Source organism: Rhinatrema bivittatum, chromosome 2 (genome assembly GCF_901001135.1).
Source record: "Rhinatrema bivittatum chromosome 2, aRhiBiv1.1, whole genome shotgun sequence".
Classification (NCBI taxonomy): domain Eukaryota; kingdom Metazoa; phylum Chordata; class Amphibia; order Gymnophiona; family Rhinatrematidae; genus Rhinatrema; species Rhinatrema bivittatum.
In genome coordinates this window covers 34,976,059-34,999,284 of record NC_042616.1, presented here as the reverse complement: position 1 = coordinate 34,999,284, position 23,226 = coordinate 34,976,059, and the positions used below count along the sequence as shown (strand labels likewise).

General features: G+C 46.5%; 1 protein-coding gene across 1 annotated transcript in view; it reads right to left on the bottom strand.

The window, feature by feature from the left end:
* LOC115083794 (zinc finger protein 501-like) overlaps positions 1-22,645 on the bottom strand; it is a 33,691-nt gene extending 11,046 nt beyond the window's left edge. The window contains exons 1-2 of the mRNA XM_029587814.1: positions 22,438-22,645; positions 5,548-5,674 (exon numbers count right to left, since the gene is read on the bottom strand). Of these exons, the coding sequence (XP_029443674.1) occupies positions 5,548-5,674; positions 22,438-22,461 (151 nt within the window). The 5' untranslated portion in view covers positions 22,462-22,645. The remainder of the gene's footprint in view (positions 1-5,547; positions 5,675-22,437) is intronic.
* Between the last annotated feature and the right edge of the window lie 581 nt (positions 22,646-23,226).

Here is a 23,226-nt window from a genome sequence, read left to right as displayed (position 1 = left end):
GGCCACAAACCCGAGGAGGCCGTCTCCTCCACAGAAAACGATACAAATGTCTTTGCCATAATCTAAGATCTACCTGAGGAATCGGTATCGGGAGGGTTTGAAATAAGTAACAGAGCCGTGGGAGAACATTCATTTTAAGGGTAGAGATCCTGCCCAACCATGAGAGTTCTATTCGTTCCCAATTCTGTAAATCAGCCTTAATATTGTGCCCTACAGGGTCGTAATTTAAAGTATATAGGTCATCCAGATCTGCCCCAATTCGCACGCCCAAGTATTTGAGGGATCGCTTGACTAATTTGAAAGGAAAAAGTTGCTGTATTTTCTGCACCTCGGTAGAACTTAGGGAAATATTAAGTATTTCTGATTTGTCCATATTCAGTTTGTACCCCGAAACCCCACTAAACCGATTCAAAGCTCTTACTAGGTGTGGTAGCGAGTCCAGAGGTTTTGCTACCGTAAAGAGCACATCGTCTGCAAATAGAGAAAGTTTGTACTCTTGAGCTCCCAGTTGGACCCCCTTTATCTCCCCTTCCCTTCTTTATGATCTCAGCTAATGGCTCTAAATAAAGAGCAAACAGTAGTGGAGAGAGAGGACAACCCTGCCTAGTTCCTCTTTCAATCAGGAATAAGGGCGAGTAGCCCCCATTTACTTTTATACAGGCGTTTGGGTTAGCGTATAGTTTCCGGATCAAAGCTGAAAAGTTGCCTCCCAGACCCATTCTATGTAAAACTGAAAATAGAAACTCCCAGTGCACAAGATCAAACGCTTTTTCTGCGTCTACGATGAACAAAATTAGGGGTTGTAAGTTTGAACGTGCATGCCATATCAAATCAATGACCCTCCTAACATTGTCCCCTGCCAACCGCCCAGGTACAAATCCTGTTTGGTCTGGGTGAATTATGGATGGTGCTATATGCCCTAAACGTGTGGCCAAAATCTTCGCTAATAACTTCAGATCTAGATTGATTAAAGATATAGGTCTATATGATCCACACAAAGTGGTATCCCGCCCCGGTTTGGCTAGTATGGTGATCCCCGCTCTGTTAGTGTCCGTAGTGATTTCCCCTCCCACCAGTAAATTATTAAAGGCCGCAGCTAACAGGGGAGCGACCGTGGAAGCCAAGGATTTATAAAAGCTTGCCGTGAATCCATCAATTCCCGGAGACTTTCCCACCTTTAAGCCTGCAATCGCCTTAGAAACTTCCTCTTCAGAAATAGGTTTATTTAAATAATGTTGCTGTTTTTGATCCGCCTGTGTTAGAGAAATGTCCTCAAGATATGAGTCTATGTCTACCTGGGAAATCTCCTCCTGCCGGGTATAAAGTTGTTGGTAAAACTGTATAAACCTCTGACGTATTTTATCCGTATCAGTAAGCATCTCTCCAGTTTCGGATTTAATTTTTAAAATTTGATTCTGGGTGGCTCGGGCTTTGAGCCTACGGGCCAGAAGTCTCCCAGCTTTGTTTCCTCCCTCGAAGAATTCTTGCTTGGCCCTATCCATCTGGAAAGCAATCTCGCCCACTGATATATTTTGCAACTCTTCCCTCAACTCTTTTAGCCGATCTGCGAGGCCTGGTTCTCTTGTCCTCTTATGCCTAATTTCTATTTTACCTAATTTCTCCATTATCTCCATGCGTCTACTATTTCTAAGTTTCTGCAGGAAAGAGGCTCGCGAAATCAGTTTACCCCTGGCAACCGCCTTGAAACAGTCCCATGGCGTATTCGCAGAGACATCCCCTGTGTCATTCTCCTTAACATAGGTTTCCATTTCCCTCTGCAATTGTGCACTATATTCAGTGTCTGTGAGTAATACTGTCATTGAGACGCCAAAATCTCTCTCCTGATTGAGTTCCTAGTTTATGAAGTGCGATAGAGATAGCCGCGTGGTCGGACCACGCGATAGGGAGTATCTCTGAGCTTTTAGTCTTATTAGTAAGATCTCTGTCTACCAAAAAGTAATCTATGGGCGAATATGATTTATGCGTCTTTGAGTAAAAAGTATAATTACGATCTGCAGGGTGGTGAAGCCGCCACCCATCCAACAGATTCCACTCCCTCATGAGGGCTCTCAGCCCCTTCCTATGTCGACATGAGTAGCTCCCACCTCCCCCAGTGGAGTCCAAAAAAAGGGATATCTAGTTAAATTGAAATCTCCTCCAATCAGGAGGGAGCCCTCCACCCATTGCTGAAGGGTACGAGAAAAGACTTTCAAGGAAAGGGCCCTGACCACCTGTATTGGGCGCATAAACATTTACAGCCGAGAAAATGTGTTGTCCTAATTTAAACTTAACCAAACTATATCTACCCTCGGTATCTCGTATAACAGAGAACAATATCTACTGCTAAGTCTTCAGAGAATAATATCCCCACACCCCCATATTTATGTCCCACAGTCGCCGCAGCGTAAAACTGAGATGGAAACTGCTGGGACACCATCAATTTCTCCCATTTCTTTCGGAGATGAGTCTCCTGGCAGAGTAGTATTTGTACCTTCTCCCTGACTGCATCTTGCAGGAATTGCTTCCTTTTTGTGAAAGGAGTTCAACCCCTTAACGTTCCAAGATAATAGACGTATGTCCCCCATCAGGGTATTAGACTCCCCGTTCCTACAACGCACACTATTGACCCTGGTGTATGAAACTGTGTCACCCCTGCCTCCATTGCATAGCTAAAAAGTGTAACACAACGCGTCGCACATCCACTCTTCCATCTGAGGTCTCCCCCCTCCCCTAACCACCACCCCCACACACCCTTCCCTCCTCCAATTAGGACTCTCCCACATTGGGAGGACTAACGCCATAACAGTCCGGTCCAGCGTCCCCAAGCCGCTCCCCTCCCCTCCTTGTAAACATTCTATCTAGAACATGGTAACATTTACAAAACCTGAACTATAACCTGCTCCCAGCCTCCAAGGCCCCCAAGGGAACACTTTTATAATGAAAATACTGCAAATGATGAAACCCAGTAAATAGTGTCTCAACTCAACGAAAGAACTGCAATCTCCAGTTATCCCACTCTGGCAAGATGATATCTAAGACCAGCGAAAGGTCTGAAAAAAAGGTCTCACGACACAGCGTCTCTGAAGGCTCCTTGTCTCCTGACTGCCGGCGAAGTCGCTTGCCTCCATGCGTAACTCTCTGCCATTTCTGTGATGCTCCCGGCTGGTGACCTCCATCTCGGTGGCGATCAGTACCTGGTTGAAGTTTCATAAGGCCAGCTGCTTGAAGTAGTTTTTGGCTGCTTCCTCCACGGTTCTCACTCTGGAGGAGACACCCTGTACTGCGAATTGAAGTCCAAATGGGAATAGCCACTTGTATCTGTAGTTTCCTTCTCTTAATATCTGAAGCACTTCACGGAACTCCCTCCGTTTCTTAATCGTAATGGGAGAAAGGTCTTGAAAAATCTCCACTTTGGCTCCATGCCACTGAAAGTCCTCCATTTGTCTGGCTTGTTGCAGGATCTTTTCTTTTTGTGCATAGCTGTGAAAGCACACCACGATATCTCTTGGTAAATTGCCCCTGGGTTTGGATAGGGCTCTATGTGCTCTGTCTAATTTGATCTCTGGGACTGTGCCCTCTATACACAGAGGATGTAGCAACTGGTCACATATGTCCTTGATAACTCTGTCACAGTCCTGGAATCCTTCACCTTCAGGTATTCCCCTAAATCTAAGGTTTCCCCTTCTGGAACGGTTTTCCAGATCCTCCAACCAGCAAGATTGATCATTTAAGCCTTTGGTTAGTTGCTCCATTTCTTTTTGTACGCCTAAAAGTGCTGAGCCCTGCTCCTCCGCCTGGGTTTCCACCCGTTCCCCCAGGCCAGCAAAGTCACGCCGGAGATCTGCAGCTATTTGCTGTATCTCACTTTTTAAGTTCCCCATCCCCTCTTTAAGCTCTCCAAACCATATTTGGAAGTCAGCACGAGTTATACTAGACTCCCCAGCTGACCTGAGTGTGTCTCCGTTCTCGGAGACCGATGGGGAATCGCCAGAGTCTTCGGGTTCCACGTGGTCGGCCATGTTGGTTTTTAGGAGATCCGCCGCTGCTGTGAACGAAAATTGCTTCAGGTCGGTGATTTTTTTTTTCCACAGCCATCGGGGGTGCCTGCTTGGTATAAACAGCAATTTCGCCGGGTTTTGATGAAGTTTGGGAGTGGATGTTCACCGATATCGCATCTGGTGGTGGAGGAGCTCGGGCTTCAGGCAGCCATCTCGGCGGGTGACGTCACTTCCTCCCTCCCCTCTCTGTGATTTTAAATTCCCTGTACGCTTCTTCACATGAAAAGTTTGGGCAACTCTGGACTAAAACAACAAAGATTCTCTGGGCAGGTAAGACAGGTAACCCCAGCCCAACCGTAAAGATACTCTGGGGGGATCCTGTCTTGCCTGCCCATCTGGTCAGACTGCGGCGGTCTCTAGGATCAGTCTTTGGGTCACTGTGTATGATGCTGAGACTTGGCCCTTACCTTAGGCCAATCAGATTTAACGACTGCAATGGGGGCTCTGATGACCTCAGGACTGGACGACTGCAACGTTGTGAACACTGGGGAAGGACGAGCGATTCCAAATACCGGGGTAAGAGTTTTCTCAAATTATCAGTTCAGGGGCAGCTTTAGCTTCACTGGCTCTCAATCCATTTCCAGGCCCAATGTTAAGCATTCATTTTCACTTTGAAAGCTTTAAGAAGGGGATTTTATAACAGCTTGCACACTTATGCAGGTAAAGTTCTCTTTGGAAAATTTTCAGGGTTGTCCCGGTGCGTGCAGGCACCTACGTGCATCAAGCTACACCTGCCCCTGCATAGGAGAAACGATCTGCGAGTACAGTAACACAGCTACACTTTATAAAAGCAAATGCATGCATGAAAATTCTTACTCTGCAACCCCGGGACATCCCTTGCTGCATCCCCATACCCTCTAGGGAGAGAAAAACATGCAAGATCCCTCGTTGATTTTCAGAGCACCACTCACAAGTCCTAAATGGGCCAGGACTAGACCAGCTTAGACAACAATTGGTTTTAAGTAGTCCAGCTCATACTATGAGATTAAGACAAGTGGCCCTCCCTCATACCCCTTCTTTTTCCAATGTTATTGGAATACCAGGCCAAGAAAAGACTACGTAGTGAGTGATTATTTTAAGTCCCTGGATTGTGAAGAATGAGTTATTTTGACAGACTTTTAATTGAGGATATTTTAGTGGCCTGGTCTGGGTACATACTCTTCTTAATCTTTGACTTTTGACGGCTTTTCTAACATGCATTTAGTTACTGGTTTACGTGGTCTTCTCTTTTTCTCTACACCTTTCAGTAATTTTGACCTGTCCCCTATCTCCGTCCCATCCCCAGAGCTGTCTCCTTCTCTCTCCCTGCCCCCTTCTGCTCTCTCTTGTCATTGATGTCATCCATTCTTTTCTCTCTCAAGCTTTCATTTGGAGAAATATAATGGATAAAGGCTTTGTTTACTATAACCTTTTATTCAGTTTATAATGAAATAATATTCTATTCCTTCCCTTCCGAAAGTAACTTAATAAAAAAAGAAAATTCCTTTACCCAGTGATCTGAGGGTCTGATAATTCTCCTTCATCACCTCCTTGTAAAGCTCCTTCTGCCATTCTTCTAAACCCTCCCACTCCTCCTGGGAGAAACGGACAGCGACGTCCTCAAAGGTTACTGGGTCCTGAAACACAAACCAGAAACATCAGGAGACCTCCCAGCGCTGGGGCTCAGTGGAGCAGGGGGAGGGTTTCCTGTGTATATAAATCACAGTCACAGAATGCACAGTTCCAGAGCAGGACTATAGCAGGTAGAAACCAGTTACACACAGAACCCAGGTTATAAAATCTCTCTCTTTAAGTGCCTTTTCTGCACCCCAGGTTTGCTCGGGGTTCCTCTGCAGCTCCCCAGGATAGAGCACTACAGTTTAGTAGTGGGGGTATACTACCATCCTCCAGACCAAATGAAGGAAATGTATGCTGAGAGCAAATGAGCTGAGAAAGTGAGGACACAATAATAAATTACCCAATCATCAATTGCAAGAATGTCTCCTCTGCTTCTTGGAGCAGTTGGTCTGAAAGCCCAGGAGGGAAGGCGTAATGGAATTCGTCTGGGTCTGGCCAACTCCAGATTAACTGAATGAATCCACAGCAACAGGCCTTAGAGCACCTTGTATCACACCCATAAGATAAGACTAACTGCCAATGCTTGCAAAATATATAAGAGGAACTGCTAAGAGAATAAACAGCTCCAAGGAACGAGGAAGAAGCTATGGATGTATCCCGGGTAGTTCAAACCTACCAAATGAAATAACTGAACTAGATTTCCGAGAGAAAGCCCCCCCTCCAGTGGCTTACTCTCAGCTCTATCACGGACACACATAAAAGCGGACAGTGCTGCCACTTTTCAGAACATTTGCTATCCTGAACTTCCAGAAGCGACAGATTTCCTTGGGCCCTTCAGATCAGTAAACAGTGTAAGCTTTTATTTATTCTGCTATATGACTTATTGTAATCGTTGCTGCTCCTTGTGACCCGGGCAAGTCACTTCATCCTCCATTGCCTCAGGTACAGACAGACTTGTAAGCCCTCTGGGGTAGGGAAATACCTACAGTATCTGAACGTAATCCGCTCTGAAGTGCCTGAAAGGCAGGATAAAGGTAAAAACATATAATAAATAAATTATTACATTACCACCATGGTATACATTATTAATCAAGCTCATAATAAACCAGCTGCTATTACCTGGAATCTCAACATGCAAGAGTATGTGTGAGAGTGTGTAACAGGGAGCTCTCATAAGGGATAAACTACAGCGAGGCTCCCCCGGGAGGAATAGTTGTGGTGAGCTCCTACCTGGGATAAACTGTCGGTGCCGAGGATGACCTGCAACACAAGGGGCTACCCTAAACCTGGCCCTCAAGTGGGGTGCAGGAAGTTACAGTGGTGGAGTCAGTGGGCAGCATCCACTGAATATCAAACACATATTGGAATAAAAGTCCTGAACAAAGCTGAATTTCAAGAAGAGGGCTTATGAAAGAATGAGGAAGCTGATTAGAAGGAAACCGAAGAGAATTGATCTAGATTTAAAGAAACTGGCTAAAATATTAGCAGATAGGTTGAAGTGGGCAGAAGACATACTCTGAACCAGGGAGGATGGCTTCCAATAACGTGCGGAAAATAACCGATATCGCGTGGTGGGCGCAACAGGAAAACATTTCTTCGCTGTTACTGCTGACGTGGAAAAAGCTTTCGATGTGGTACAGGGGCCCTTTCTTTTTTGCACTGTGGAAAAAACTGGTTCTGGTGGTGAATTTCTGACTCGGTTGCAAAAATCATACCGTTCGCCTCTGGCCTGCATTAAAGTTAAGGGGGGTTGCGCCAACAATTTCCCGGATGGGAGGGGAACTTGGCTATTTTCCTTGAACCTTTCGCTAATCAGATAAGAAGCAATTCCGACCATATCAGGATTTAGCTTAGGAAAAGAAACGTATGATCTATCTTTGTTCGCCGATGATATTCTTTTTAATTTTAATGGAGCCCCAGGGTGGAAAAGGAAATGGCTACCTTTAGTAAGGCTTCGGGGCTTAAACGTGATTGGGGCCAAGCAGAAATTCTGAATATAAGGTGTCCCGATAATTTGAAGCAGGCTCATCTTTTTTTTAAGTGGGCTTCTCATAAAATTAACTATCTGGGGGTAAAAGCAGAAGATTTATTTCCATTGAACTACCCGCCCCTTAATACATACAATTTGGAAGGCTCTCGAAAGGAGGGAGAGATCATCGCTCTCCTGGCTGGGAAGGCCTGCGGAAATACAAAAAAATGAAATGTTCTGCCTAGGACAGGATATTTATTCCAAACTCTGCCTACTGGCGTCCCTAACGGAATGCTGAAGGGATGGCAGACAAAGATGTTTTATTTTATCTGGAGAAGGAGAACTCCCCTCCGGCTGCGTAAAAGGATTCGGGCGGTCCTAGCGAGCCTCCTTTGGGCTGGTATTACGTGGCAGCAGACTGGCACAAAACAAAAGACATGAAACCTCGGGTGTCCACGGAACAGGCTTGGACGGGCACTGGGCCTCTATCGGCTTTATTACGGCAGCCACCCCGCACCTGGCACCCCTGGGCAGGGATGGCTCCGAGTACCGGGAGCATTTTAAATATACAGGAGAGGGGGATTAACGGGAGTGGGGGCAAGAGCGAGCACTTCTACTTGAAGGACTTATTTCCTGACACGGCGCTCTCTCCGGGGAGGATTCTGGCTGTTCACGCAGGCATTTCCTAACTCCAACATTATTTAATCTCCCATCAATCAACACGTTTCGCTAGTAATAACGTTAATAAATGTTATTTATTCAATGCTATCTATACTTATATATAATTATCTGATCTTCATTTTCCTTCTCACTCCAAGTTATTGATTTCCTTGTTATATGTAACTGCTTTTTCTGCACTATTGTTCAAATTGTAAAGTTTTATTATTATTACACCCCTGTTTCTTGTGAACCAGCATGATGGGACTATCGTCCTGAATGTTGGTATATAAAAAAACTTAAATAAATAAATAAATAAATAAATTTCAAGTTTGGAAATCTTGTGGAATTACTCAGATGAAGCACATCTGGGAATTGGGGAGGAAATGGTGTCTTTCAAAAAAACCACAGTCAAGGTATAATCTAAGGATGAATTCTTAGCTACATAACCGCGGCGCTCTTTGAAAATTAAAGGACAGAGCGCTCATCTTTCCCTGGGGAAGACCATGTTTGAAAGTACTTGTCAGCAAGCTGATAAAATGAGGGAGGCAGTATCCAAATCGTATGCGGTTCTGAATGCGAACTCAACTGATACCCCGACGCGTCTTAGGGCCCCGAGAAAAGGACTTGGGTCAGGCTGTGACGGAGGACAAATGGAGCTCGTCTTTTGAAAGGATACGTAAAGCTTCTACATCCATTCCCTTAGCCGCATAAGTTGGGGGCATTACAGGGTCAGGCAGGAGGCGTTTCGGGGAGCAGCAGAGTTGGCGGCATAAACTCTGCGGCTAACCTTGGCCGTGCCTTGAGAACGCGTCGCGTGCATCCCTAAACTGCCTGGCGAGGGCCGCCCTTTAGAAACGTGAGTCGACTCCATCGCTTCCCTCAGCCACCGCACAACTGCAGCCTTAGACGTGTCATTTCCCCTTCTTTGGACCCCGCCGCATTACAAAGAGGTGAAAGACTGTCCCTGGCTTCCCCCTCTAATGGAAGAGGAAGATGAGATTCTTCCGATCAGGGAAACCAGCGGGAGAGAAGAGCCCCCTGCAGAGGCCGCAATACGTGTGAATGCCCAGTGCAGCAATTCCAAAACCGATGCCATAGAACCCAGGACCTGAAAACGGTCCCAGACCCTGGGCACCGAAAGCTCTAGCAGAAGCCTAATCCGACGCTGCAATTCCAGCAATCTCTCTATCCAGGAGAAACATCCTCTCCACCAGCGCATTGAACTGGAGCTCCCAGATACCCCAGAGTTTGAAAGCGGACTGAATGGTTCTCTGTCAGGTTCACCACCCATCCTAGAGACCTTCAAGCGCATCGGTACCTTTTGTTCCGACTGTCGACAGAGATCATTTGGTTTTGCACGAATGAGCCAGTCCTCCAGATACGGATGCACCAACCCCCCCCCCCTCCTTTTGCAATGTGGCTGCCCCCACCACCCTCAACTTGGTGAAGGTTTGTGGAGCCGTGGCCAGCCAAAGGGAAGGGCTCGAAACCAAAAAACATTCCCTTAGGACCATGCACCTCAGGAATCTCTGGTGCTCCGGCCTGAGGCTATGTGCACATAGGCCTCTGTCAAGTCGAGAGATGCCAAGGACTCTCCCTTGCGTACCGCCGCTAAGACGGACCTCAGAGTTTCCATGCAGAAACAGGGATCCTTGAAAGACGCAGTTAAGCTTCTTAGAATCCAATATCTCTTGAACTGGATATAGGAGGGATAGAAACAGGACGCTTAACTTAAAATTGACCTCTGGCCACATTAAATGCGTTCAGGGTCTGAGCCAACAGACTCGGGCCATGCCGAGCACGTTCAGGGTCTGAGCCAACAAACCCAGCAAGACATCTTTGTGAAAAAAGAAAAAAAAATCTGAGCAGAGTCTGAAGAAGCTCTCAGTCATATACAATTTCTCCCTCTTCTAGAGGTGAGAAAGCCAATTCTCCCTCAGGATCCTCCGATGTCGCATGATCCACATCCCCTTGAACATGACCAGGGGCGGCCTCCCTGTGACATTTGCCCACCGTGACTGACAAAAGGGAGGCCCGAGCACGGGATCCCTACATACTGGTTGCTTCGCCTTCGCTGGGCGCCCCTGCAGAAAAGTCTGCAGGCCCTGGAGGAGGAGGAGGAGGATGCATCTATACCGGAGACCACAGGCCCAAACTTGCTCTCCAACCTATCTCTTGGGGAAGCTTCTGCCCTTGGGAACAAGGGAGGAGGAGAACTGACCATTGCCTCGCCTCCCACTCCAGAGACACCATAGGCCGAGGGGATGTCCCAACGTGGGCAAAAGCTATAGTAGTCAAATCACTTTGAGCCTGTAAACAGCGCGGACACAAACAAAGATAAGAGTGAGGATTAAATTACTATCAGATAGAAAGCCTCACAGACAGCAAGGGCGCTTGGACCTGTTCGTCCCCAGTGCTCAGCTCTCCTGAACTTCGGCTCTAGGCGGCCTCCTGCGCGCACGCTAATGTCACCCGGGCGTACATGCAAACTCCCTCCAGGACGCACGCAATTACGCGCTCAAGACCAGGTCACGGTTGTATGCACACAAGCACGTGCACAAATGTGCGCTCATGCAGGCCATGGTCGTATGCGCACAAGTTTAGGTTGTGCTCAGGTTTAGGTTGCAGTCTCAGCACACAAGTACCGGTGCAAATATGCGCGCCAATCTAAGTCGTGGCCTTACGCACACAAGTACCCACGCAAATACGCACTCTCTGTCGAATCACACCTGTGGGGAAGTTCACTCCGGCCTTCCCTGAGGGATGTTGGACCCAACACAGGAGGATTTAAGACGCAAACCCTTCCTCCAAAGTAGCCTGGGGAGAGAATAAGAGGGGGAAAGCCAGGTTAAGCGGAGTCTCCTATCTGGCCTGGGCATCCATGAGCAGTCCACCCTTCTCTGCCAGCTATAATCTCCCTAGATGAAGGCAACGCTCATTTATTGATTCCAGTTTCTCCCTATTGGAACAAGAATACCAGCTGGTTAGACATAGGTAGACAGGTAGCTAAAGTCAGAAAAAAACAAACCCTCAATCACCTTGCTGATGCAAGGTTCCTCAATCTTTTTGCACAATTACCAACCTCCACTCAAAGTGGATTGCCATATTTCATAACCTACATTCATTTGACAGCTCTTGAAATAATGATCTTAAGAGCCCCTTTAGGAAGGGGTCAACCGCTAATTTCCACGGGCAGCACCCTCCATTGCCTCCTTCCCAAGGAGAGGGGGAGAGGAGCGCTCCCGTGTGCCTGGCATCCGCCAGCTGCAGGCCGTAAGGCGTCTGTCCTTATAGGCCAGACTGTCGCCCTCCTGATGGCTCCTCTCCAATAGAGTGTGGGAGGGAATAGGGAGAGAGTGCCTGAAAATACATTCTTACAACCTCTACATAACTGTTTGTAGATGATATACATACATATATATATATCCACATATTTATTGATAGCCTCAATGAAACAGTACAGAAACTGCTGAGCCTGGTACATTTACCTTCCGGGGTTTGGAGGTTTAGTTCTTTCTATTACTCCTCAGATATCTCCCTACCCCTGGTGGGTAGGGAGATATCTGAGGTGGCCTTGAAGCCAAGCCAGGTTCCCAAAAATCAGCTGCAGCCAAGGCTACCAATCACCTGTTCAGGAGTGCAAGGCAGGTAGCGGCCCCTGCCCCCAGCTGCAAAGCCCAATAATTAGGGTTGCTATTCACTTGCTCCACCCCTAACTGGGCTTGCCTGCTGTTGCTGTGATCCAGTCATCAAGGAGATTCTCACAGCGGTGCCAATCAATGGCTTCAGACCCTGCAATGAGTCATTTTTTTCCAGGGTTTGTTTTTTCTTCACCAAATATGAGATTCTTTGCTGTGAAGTGAGAAGACAGACACTCCTGGGATCTGAACCCAGGATTCTCCTGTCTATTAGGGCTGGTGCTTTACACAACTAGCCACCACCCTGCTCCTTCCTGAGGCCCTCTGGTTCACCGGAATCAGTTATGAAACCAGCACTGGCCCTGCTGTCTCCCTACAGGGTGCCAGCATGAACTGGGGAGCGCACCCAGCCTTGCTTAAGCTATAGAGCATACATCATGCTAACAGAGGGTGAAGTGCCATGTACCCGGTCACGGGAGAAGCAAGAGGATTTGTGTAGACTTACATGCAGGGTTTTCCTTATCCCTCCCCCGCTCCTGCCTTACCAGGGAAACAGTGCCATAACTGACCATGTCACCCCCTCCACCAGGGGAAACCAGAGTCACGTGAGGCCTGTCGCCCCGGAAGCATCTGCTGCTCCTGCCACTGGGAACTCCCTGCCACTGCTCGCTCCTGGGCACCAGAACGCAAACTCCACCGAGCAGGTTCCACGGGAAGGGAAGGAGAGGCAGCCGTCAGTGCAGCCTTCCTTTTTCAGTGATTAAGCTCCATGAGACCCCGGTGAGCCAACCCTCCTGGTTGCTCTGAGGAAGGGAAAATCAGCTCTATGAGGACTGTTGTCAGTGGGGCCCCTCCCAGCCCCGGCTATCTTAGGGAAAGTGACCTTAGGAAGGCTGTTGCCCTGGAACCACGTTTCCATGTTTGCTCTGTGTAGCTCCAGCACCAATCCATACGTCTGCACATCTGCTGAGGCAGAGAAAAAAATTGGGGAGCTAAGGCAGCACCAGACTCTTATATGGGGAGGGACATCAGCATTGAGCTTTTTGTTCTCTGCCTCTGACTGCTGGTCAGAGGACATAACCCATTTGTCTAGACTGGTTTGGCAAGACAATAAGGAAGTCGCCAGGGCTGGATGGAATCCACCCAGAGTTCTAAATGAAGTGAAACTAGAAACTGCAGACAAACTTATTCTGATTTACAATCTGTCAGAAACAACTACTGTACCAGAGGACTGGAAGGTGGCCAATGTGACTCCAGGAGGGAACCAGAAAATTATAGACCTATAAGCCTAAGATCAATACCAGATACTATAGTGGAAGCAATTATCAAGAACAAAATCTTAAAAAACATAGAAGGAAATGGTCAAATTAGGAATAGTCAGCATGGGTTTTGGGAAGGCGAGTCATGTCTTATTCTTTGAAATGGTAACTAGGCATACCAAAGCTGGTGGATCAGTCAACCTAATATATCTGGACTTTAAAAAGGTATTTGAGAGATTATGCTGGAAACTTCTGGACTAGCCGGCAAAAATAAAGGTGGCAGTGATTCGGACTGAATGGCCAGTTCTGTGTACAGATCTAGTCACCCCATCTCAAAAAGAATGTGATAGAGCGTGAGGAGGTACAGAGAAGGGCAACCGGAATGGGGAGAGGATTGGAGTACATCTCAAACATTGAAAAGCTAAAACAAATTAGGGCTTTTTACCTTGATAAAGTGAAGATTGAGGCAGGACATGATAGAGGTCTACAAAATCATGAATGCAAAAGAACAAACCACAAGCTAGCAGCTGTTTATGCTGTCCTGGCAAGTACCCAAGAAGACACCAAGAAGATCCCATGGTAGTAATTTCAAGATGACCTCAAGAAATTATCGGGGGAATTTTAAATCCCCGGCACGCGCAAATCCCGGCAGATACGCGTGTGGCCGGGCTGCGCGCATTTTCTAAATAGCCCGACCATGCGCTTAACTGCTGGTACGTGCAGAAGAGAGAGGGTTTAAAAAGGGGCGGGCTAGGGGCCTGCCGGGACAGCACCTAATGGTGCTGTCCCGGCTGTCTCTGCAGGTAAGTTCTTCAACAAAAAAAATTAGGGTAGATAGCTAGGGTTTAGGGATCAGGGAAGAGAGGGGAAAAGGGAGGAAGGAAGGTTAGGGAACTGGGGATATTCCAATTGCATTGTGCACTTTTTAAGAAAATCCCCCCTTACGCACCACGTAAAATTGGGCGTGTAAGTTATAAAATCAACACATCTTTTAAAATCTACCCCTATTTCTTTAGTCCAAGGGGTGGCTAAACTGTGGAATCTGCTGTCCTAAAATGTTGTCACAGCATAGCACACAACTTCATGGAAAACATGAGCATAAACTGGTATTAGAGACTGGGTGGAGGCCAAGTGGCTTTGAAGGAGTCTGAACGCTTCAACCTGACAAAGGACTTCATGTACCAGAATTCCCTGCTTCATGACGGGTTTACTTACAGTCTGCAATACAGCTGTAATTAGGACATTGAGAAACTCTCTGTCAGCACATTGCACATTTTCATTTTTTTTTGGCTTCGCTGTTCTTATTCTCTGATAAGCTTTCACTGCTGTAACCTAGATTAGAACAATGGATGTATTATGTGGTGGGCTGTACTACTGCAGACCCGCGAATTCCTTTCCAGAACTGCAAGTCCCAGCAGCCTCTCCTGCAGAACATGGGAGAAGTTTCACGAAAGTTCCAGGGTGTCTAGGGAGGGGGTCAGTAGCCCCTTCAGCCGGAATATGCTCGCTCAGCAGTTGTAAAATGTTTATTCAGCAAAACCAGAACGCATGTGTGAAAGATAAGAACTGTAAAGTGTATAAGGGTTTGCTCCGAAGGGGGCGTGGCATGCAGTTGTACTGAGCCTTTGTCTTAGCTGCATCTTGCTAGCAATAAAAGTCTATCTTTGCGGATCAGTTGTCTGGACCTCCTTACTGATTAAAAACAGACGGTTACATTTGGCGAGCCAGCCAGGAGGTGCCGGGGACGCTATTTTAGCCCCCCAGCTGGTCCGGTGGTTTGGTGGCGGAGCGATCCCCCAGACTTACTTGGTGAGTGGCCACCGCTGAGTTCAGCGATCAGGTTTCTGAGGGGACCGTTCCACAAGGAACTTCTTGAGACCTCTGGGCTGGTGATTCGAAAAGAAGGCTTTCTTCGCGATCGAGAGAACGTTTCAGGCAAGTATACTTTTATCTGCACGGGAATAAGAAACAGGGGAACCTGAATTAGAAACCAGATACAGCTAAATTACCAGCCGATCTTGAAATGGATCGAGGGGGCGTTGATCAAACCCCACAGCGTGGTTAGTAGGAGCTCCCCCTCCGAAGACCTCGTTACTGAAAACCTGAATTGGAATTTCGGAAATTTTTGAATTTTGGGAATCAGAAAGAAATCTTGGGAATAGGTTTCTTGTTGTGTGAAAGAGAGTGAATGGCCTCGCAGTTCTAGTCGGGGCAATTGTGACCCTTTGTGTCTGACGGATACGGACCCCTTACCTATCCGTCTTCCCTTCCCTCCTTTGTCTGTGAACTCTATCCTAATGGGAGGGAGCGGGTCGACTCCGTTAAAAGTCATGACGGAACACTATAGCGAAGTGTTCGATGAACATAAATGTACAAAACCCGGAATGATTCAACGATGCACCCATAAATGGCCCGGTTTCTGTGTAAATTGGCCTCCTACAGGAACTTTTAATTTCCAAACGGCCACACGGGTCCATAAAATAGTCATACGAGAAGGGAACCCGGGTTGCCCTGGGGAACCGGAAGTCCCCAGTGTCTGTCTGTCTGTAAGGTACCTGAAAAAAAAAAAAAAAAAATTCTACTGTGGTAGATCGGTTAGACAAATTTCTTTTTGTGATCAAATGCATTATTTCTTTTGATAACTGCTATCTGTGAATTGCAAGCACATGTACCAGGGATTTTTTTAATTGTTTTAATTGTTTTAAACCCTAATAAGAAGAGATTTTGGTTTACAGATGCTGCACAAGACTACTATACAACAAATTAATTTACAATGTTAAGTTAAAATACTGATTTGATTACTGAGAATGCATTTACTGGTGTTGAAGTTTAGAACTTGATGGCAGTTAAGGGTTAACGGCAGAGATAATTACAGGAGAGAGGCGGGGATCGAGCCAGAGAGAAAAAAAAAAAAAAAAAAAAGGACATTTGGCTAGCCTGGGTGAATGAAAATTGTTTCGTTTGTTTTAACAGAACATTATTGAAAGTTAGTTCATGGTGTGCGTATGTGAATAACGATAGACTTGTGGTATGTTAATTAAAAGAAAGGAAGATTGTAGCTCCGAGTTTCTGCTGATTAAATTTATTCTCCAAGGTCCTTGCTAAAACTGTCTGTAATCTGACAAAGGATTGCTACTTGCAAAGAAATACCAGAACCAAGGGTCCCTTACAAATCATTTAGTGCCTTATGATGCGGGCTATTTTTAAGACATTTTATAGCAGCAAATTCATTGCGCCTTCACTCGATACATCCACAGTGGCAGGCGCAAGATAAGGATTATTGGAAGTTGTGGGCAAGAAAAGGGGCCACTATGCAAGATTAGGAACAAGAGCAAATATGAGTCGGCCCAAATGATAAAGTAGTAGCACACACATATATATATATATATATTGCAATTATGTTCTTTTACCACTGGTGGGGGCTGGGCTCTGGCTATTACCATATGTTCTTAGTGTTTGCAATGTAATTGGTACAAGGCTTCCAAGGGTTTGATCATCACTCCTGCACACCTAAAGCGCCCCCCCTGGATCCTTGCCTGCAGATCCAGGTTGACTTTATTGAATTAACCCAATGCCAAACTTACAAGTATGAAGGAAGCAATGTTTTGCAGCTTCTCAGCCTCGTCAGAATTGATTTGCCTCCAGGCGCAGGTCACCTATTCAATTCCCAGATGGACTGTGATCTTTTCATCGTATTTTGAGATGTATGGGAACAAGGATCAGGAAGAGAAGAAAAGGGGCCCGTCCCTGCAACCAGGAACTTAATAATAGACCTGACATCCGAAAGAACCTGCAGAAGGCCGAAGGCTTTGAGGGCATGAGCCTCAGCCAGTTAAAAGCTATAGCAGACCGAGTATGTGGAAATAGAGAAGTGGAAGAGAAAAGAGAGAAGCAAGTAGAGACATGAAGGAGAAAGTGACTGTTAGCCGCCGCTCTCGAGGACACGCGGACGGGAAGGAGCCAAGACAATGGCAGACCGCGAAGAGGAGGGGGAACAAGACCCCCCCCCCTTTTGGGAAAGAATCAGTGTGCGTACTACAAAAATGAAGGCCATTGGAAGAGAGACTGTGAAGAATGGCAAAAGAAATACGGGAGCCCTGCAGTGAATACTAACGACAAAAATGGACCTGCACCGACACAAAGGGGCCGAGGAGGAAGGAGATTGGACAACCCCCACTGGCAGATGGCGGGGGAGGCGACAAGGAGCATACAGCCTGAAGAGATCGGGAGGGAAGAATCCCCACTGACCCTCTGGTGGAGATCCATGAGGTAACACAACAAAAATCAGGGGCCTGTTGGACTCAAAGGCCAACGATCTGTCATGACTGCACCAATCGGCCCCCCCGACGAAAGAGACTGTTTTTATAGTGGGTGCCTCAGGTCAGGTACTCACTGCCCCTCTGCAGAAAGAATGAAGTATACAAGTAGGCGGGACTATGGTATCCCTTATCGGATGGAACCTGCTGTGTAAGCCTCAGACCACATTGAGATTTCAACCAACAGGGGAAGTTAAAGCCTCCTTCGGGGACCATCCAGTGATACTCATCTGTCCCCTCCAAGAAGAATGGAGACTACATCTTCCCATAGTCGAACGAACCATCGAACATCGAGATGAAAACAACACCCCTCTTAACGAACAGCGCAGACAACTGATGGATAGTGTACCCCAAGTATGGTCCGAGCAGAACCCGGGAGGAATAGCTATCGACGCTACCCCCATATGGATAGAGATGAAACAGAATGCACAGGTGATCAATCAACCTCAATACCCCATTCCATACATGGCCAGAGAAGGAATTGAAGTACACCTGCAGAGATTGTATGATTTGGGAATTCTCCGGCGAATCCGATCTGCTTGGAACACTCCTCTACTGCCCGTAAAGAAACCCGGTTCTTCTGATTACCGACCTGTACAAGATTTACGGAAAGTGAATAATCAAGTAGCAGATCTAGTAGCCCTCGTACCAAATCCATACTCAATCTTGGCTCAAGTTTCCCCTACCTCCAAGTGGTACAGTGTCATTGACCTCAAAGATGCTTTCTTCTCCGTTCCAGTAGCAGAAGAATGCCAGAAGATCTTTGCCTTCACATGGGAAAATGCACAAACTGGAATCAAGCAGCAGTACACATGGACTCGCTTACCGCAAGGATTTAAGCACTCACCCACGATGTTCGGGGAGCAACTGGCAAAAGACTTGAAGATGTACCAAGTCACGTATGGGCCAGTAATACAGTATGTGGATGACCTTCTGTTGTTTCGTGAAACGTATCACGAATGTGCTATAGCCACACTCCACTTGTTAAAGACGTTGTACTCAAAAGGATACCGTGCAAGTAAAAAGAAGGTGCAAATTTGTGAATTGGAAGTAGAATACCTGGGATTCCAAATCCGGGAAGGTACCCGTTGCCTTGGAATATCCCGTACCAGTTCAATACGAGGTCAACCTGTACCCACTTGCAAGAAAGAGCTCCGAGCGTTCCTTGGAGCTGCAGGATACTGTAGGCTGTGGATTGCTAACTACGCTGTTATCGCCCAGTCCCTGTACGACAAGCTGCGGGGAAAGGAGGCAGAATCTCAGCCTTTTCAGTGGGAAACCCATGAGCTGACAAGCTTACAACAACTGAAAGATGCCTTGATTGAACAACCTGCTCTAGGATTGCCAGATGTAATGAAACCATTCCATCTATTCGTCGATGAAAAGAAAGGCATGGCCATTGGGGTATTGACTCAAACTCTAGGCTCATGGGAAAGACCTGTTGCATATCTGTCAAAAGGAATGGACAATGTTGCAAAAGGATGGCCTGGTTGCCTTCAAAGCATTGCGGCTGCATGCTTACTAATTCCAGAAGCAGTCAAGTTGACATTTGGACAAACTTTGCAAGTAACAACTCCTCATACTATTCAGGGACTGCTCGAAACACATGGACCAAAGTGGATGACCAACTCACGTCTTGTAAAGTACCAAGCCTTACTATGTGAAACTCCTGAAATTCAAATACAAGACAGTAAAAACTTAAACCCAGCCACTCTAATGCCAGCACCTGAACCAGTAAGCCATGATTGTGAAGAAGTCATGGCTACAGTACACTCCAGTCGACCTGATTTAAGAGATCAGCCTTGGCAAGGCGCATGGACCTTATTTACAGATGGAAGTAGTCAGGTAAAGGATGGAGTACGAGTGGCTGGCTATGCAGTAGTAACTGAAGATGATATCATTGAAGCTGGACCCTTGCCTTCAGGAACGTCTGCACAAAAAGCTGAATTAATTGCCCTTACTCGAGCTCTTCAGTTGGCAGAAGGGAAAACTGTAAATATTTATACAGACTCTAAATATGCCTTCTTAACCATCCAAGTACACGGAGCATTGTACAAGGAACGAGGATTTCTCAATGCCGAAGGAAAACAATTGGCAAATGCGCCAGAGATCCATGAACTGTTAAGGTCCGTATGGCTACCACACAAAGTGGCCGTAATGCATTGCAAAGCACACTCTGGAAAATCTGATCCTATCGCTCGGGGAAACCAGAAAGCTGATTCTGCCGCCAAAGCAGGAGCCCAAGACCCTTATCAAACAAAAATGACCATATGTCCCCTCTTGCAGTTTCCAACTGAAGTACCCACCTACTCAGCCGAAGAAAACGACTGGGCAAAAGCTGAAAATTTCCATCAACAGAATGGGTGGTGGATCATATCAGACGGACGATATGGATACCTGATACTATTGCGTGGACAATAGTAAGAGAAGCACACTGTCATACACACCTGGGACGTGATTCATTGGCAAAACTACTGCAAAAACATACTATATAAACCGAATCACACAATTGACTAAACATGCAATTAATCAATGTGTTACGTGTGCAAGAAATAATCCTCGCAATGGACCTGGTCCTGCACCGGGACACGTTCTCCGGGGAACTATACCATTTCAAGTCTGTCAAATTGATTTCACCCACATGACCCCTGCACAAGGTTACAAAGCCATGCTGGTGGCAGTATGCACCTACACCGGATGGATTGAAGCTGTGCCTACGCGAACAGAAACTGCAAAGGAAGTCGTTTCCCTCTTATTGAACCAAATCTTACCACGATATGGATTACCAAGGCAGATCAACTCAGACAACGGCCCAGCTTTTACAAGCGAGGCAACTCAATACCTCACCAAAATATTGGGCCTCAAATGGCATCTCCATTGCACATGGAGACCTCAAAGTAGCGGGACTGTTGAACGAGCTAACAGAACTTTGAAAAGTCAATTAGCCAAGCTATGTCAAGAAACAAGAACCAAATGGCCCAAAATGCTACCATTGGCATTGCTCAACATCAGATGCACTCCACGACAATCAGGACTAACCCCTTATGAAATGATGTACGCAAGACCGCCACCGTTGCCCTCTTTCCCCGAATCCTTACAAGTCCAAGGGGAAATGTCACTCAGCAACCAAATGAAAGGACTCTACAATACTGTGGAAGCAATTCGCAAATATACCTGTGAGACAGAGCCACTAATCTTAATCAATCCTATCCATAAATTCCAGGTGGATGACTCTGTGTGGATCAAGGAATGGGACGAATCAGACTTCCTTAAACCTCGATGGAAGGGACCATTCACTGTGCTGTTAACCACACCCTCCGCTCTCAAAGTATCCGGTTGTCCCACCTGGATCCACTGGACCCGAGTTAAACCAGCCACCGAAACTTGGCAGGTCTCCAAGACCGGTGACAGCACCCTGCGCTTTACTAGAAATACAGCAAAGGTCAACCTACTATAGAAACTAATGCAGTCACAGAAATACTAATAACCTGTTTGTTTCTTTCTTCTCTCGCAGGCATCAAAAGCATATGATCTCAATGCTCTGGAAGTGGGTTATCAGTACCCTCCTGGTAACCGCTCTAACTATCATATGCCCTTCTAACCTTTCCAATTGTTGTTTGCAGATCGATGATAAGAGTAAAGTCATCGAAGAAATCACAGACCGTATGGTGCGGTTGGCTCATGTTCCGGTACAATCCTGGTCCGGAGCCTTGGATTGGACAGCTTCATTACCTTCCTGGCTTACATCTATTCCTGGGTTCAGGGAACTTTTATTCCCTTTATTATTTTTCTTACTATCCTGTGCACTCCTCCCTATGTGTTTCCCTCTTTTCCTCAGGAGCCTTTCGTCTATGATGGAGAAGATCGCTGATCGACGAGCAGCAGCCCAAATTATGATGCTGAACCAGTACGCTTCAATTTCTTCGCTACCCTTCAGTGATTCTTCAGACTCAGAAGATGAATCTTCAGTTTACTATGACACTAATTTTTAATTTGAAACATACGGCCACCTTGTTTGCTCAGGTGAAGTCCGGCTACAAAGGGGGGTGGAGCCAATAGGGCCCATCCGTCTCAAACCGGTGAAGACACCATCGACCTGGCAAACAATTTAGGGCCCTACTCAGTATTATGGTACTAATTATTTTCTTGTCATTTCAGTTACTTCACATATGAAGGTGATACTTACGCCTTCTTACCGAAGTTGAAGTATCAAAGGGGGGAATGAAGGAGTCTGAACGCTTCAACCTGACAAAGGACTTCATGTACCAGAATTCCCTGCTTCATGACGGGTTTACTTACAGTCTGCAATACAGCTGTAATTAGGACATTGAGAAACTCTCTGTCAGCACATTGCACATTTTCATTTTTTTTTGGCTTCGCTGTTCTTATTCTCTGATAAGCTTTCACTGCTGTAACCTAGATTAGAACAATGGATGTATTATGTGATGGGCTGTATTACTGCAGACTCGCAAATTCCTTTCCAGAACTGCAAGTCCCAGCAGCCTCTCCTGCAGAACATGGGAGAAGTTTCACGAAAGTTCCAGGGTGTCTAGGGAGGGGGTCAGTAGCCCCTTCAGCCGGAATATGCTCGCTCAGCAGTTGTAAAATGTTTATTCAGCAAAACCAGAACGCATGTGTGAAAGATAAGAACTGTAAAGTGTATAAGGGTTTGCTCCGAAGGGGGCGTGGCATGCAGTTGTACTGAGCCTTTGTCTTAGCTGCATCTTGCTAGCAATAAAAGTCTATCTTTGCGGATCAGTTGTCTGGACCTCCTTACTGATTAAAAACAGACGGTTACAGCTTCACAGTTTTATAGATCTACAGGGAATACTTAGTTGAACTCTAGTTTTCATCTGGTGATTCTGGGGACACTGCTGGAGACAGCGTGCAGGGCTGGATGGAGAAATGCTCTGACCCGTCTGGCATTTATTTTCTTACTGTTTATATAGAGCGAGCAGGAAGCTGGGGGCAATCTCCTACCTGAGCAGAAGCTCCTGCAGGCATTTTCCTCTCTGCTTTTGCTGCTTTCGGAATTAGAAATTAATTGGGCTGGGGAAGAGCTGTTTGCCTCTTGCTCTTACAGGTAAAGAGGAAAGCTGAGAATCAGAGCTTCAGAGCTCGAAGGGAGCGAGGCTCTTCTTCCGGGATCTGACTTTCAACCGTTGCACATGAGCAGGACAGCTCCACCTCCAGCTCGGCGCAGACTGATGACATCACACTGGAGGCGGGGAGAGATTTACAGAGTGATGACATCACGCTGGAGAATGGGGGGAGATGTACACTGAGAGCACAGTGATGACATCATACCAGAAGAAGAGCTTTAGCACACGCAGACTGATGACATCACAGAGGATGTTTTACGTTGTAGCAGGAGTTTCTTTTTCTCAGAGGTCGCAAGGAGATGATCTTCCTAGAATATTTGTTTTCTTTATTACAACGTAATGGCCAAGTTGATTACTCCAGTTTATTAAGGACTTGCCAGCAGAGTTCCTAAGGTTCAGCAAGTTTTGAGATTTTTAGTTCATTCTCTCCCTCCCCCACACTGCCCTAAAAGAAAAATCCCTTATTTACCCTGCTGAGTGCAGGGCTGGAGGAGAAGGGCAGATATCAGCTTCCCCCCCAGGCTTGACCCAGCCCAGCTTGCACAGAAATCCTCATCAAACTTTAAAGAAACAGGTTTTCAGCTTTTCTGGCTGTGCTTACATTTCTCTCTGCAATGTTTGCACTGGGTCATCTTTTCATGTTAAAACTGCCATTTCCATATCCGAA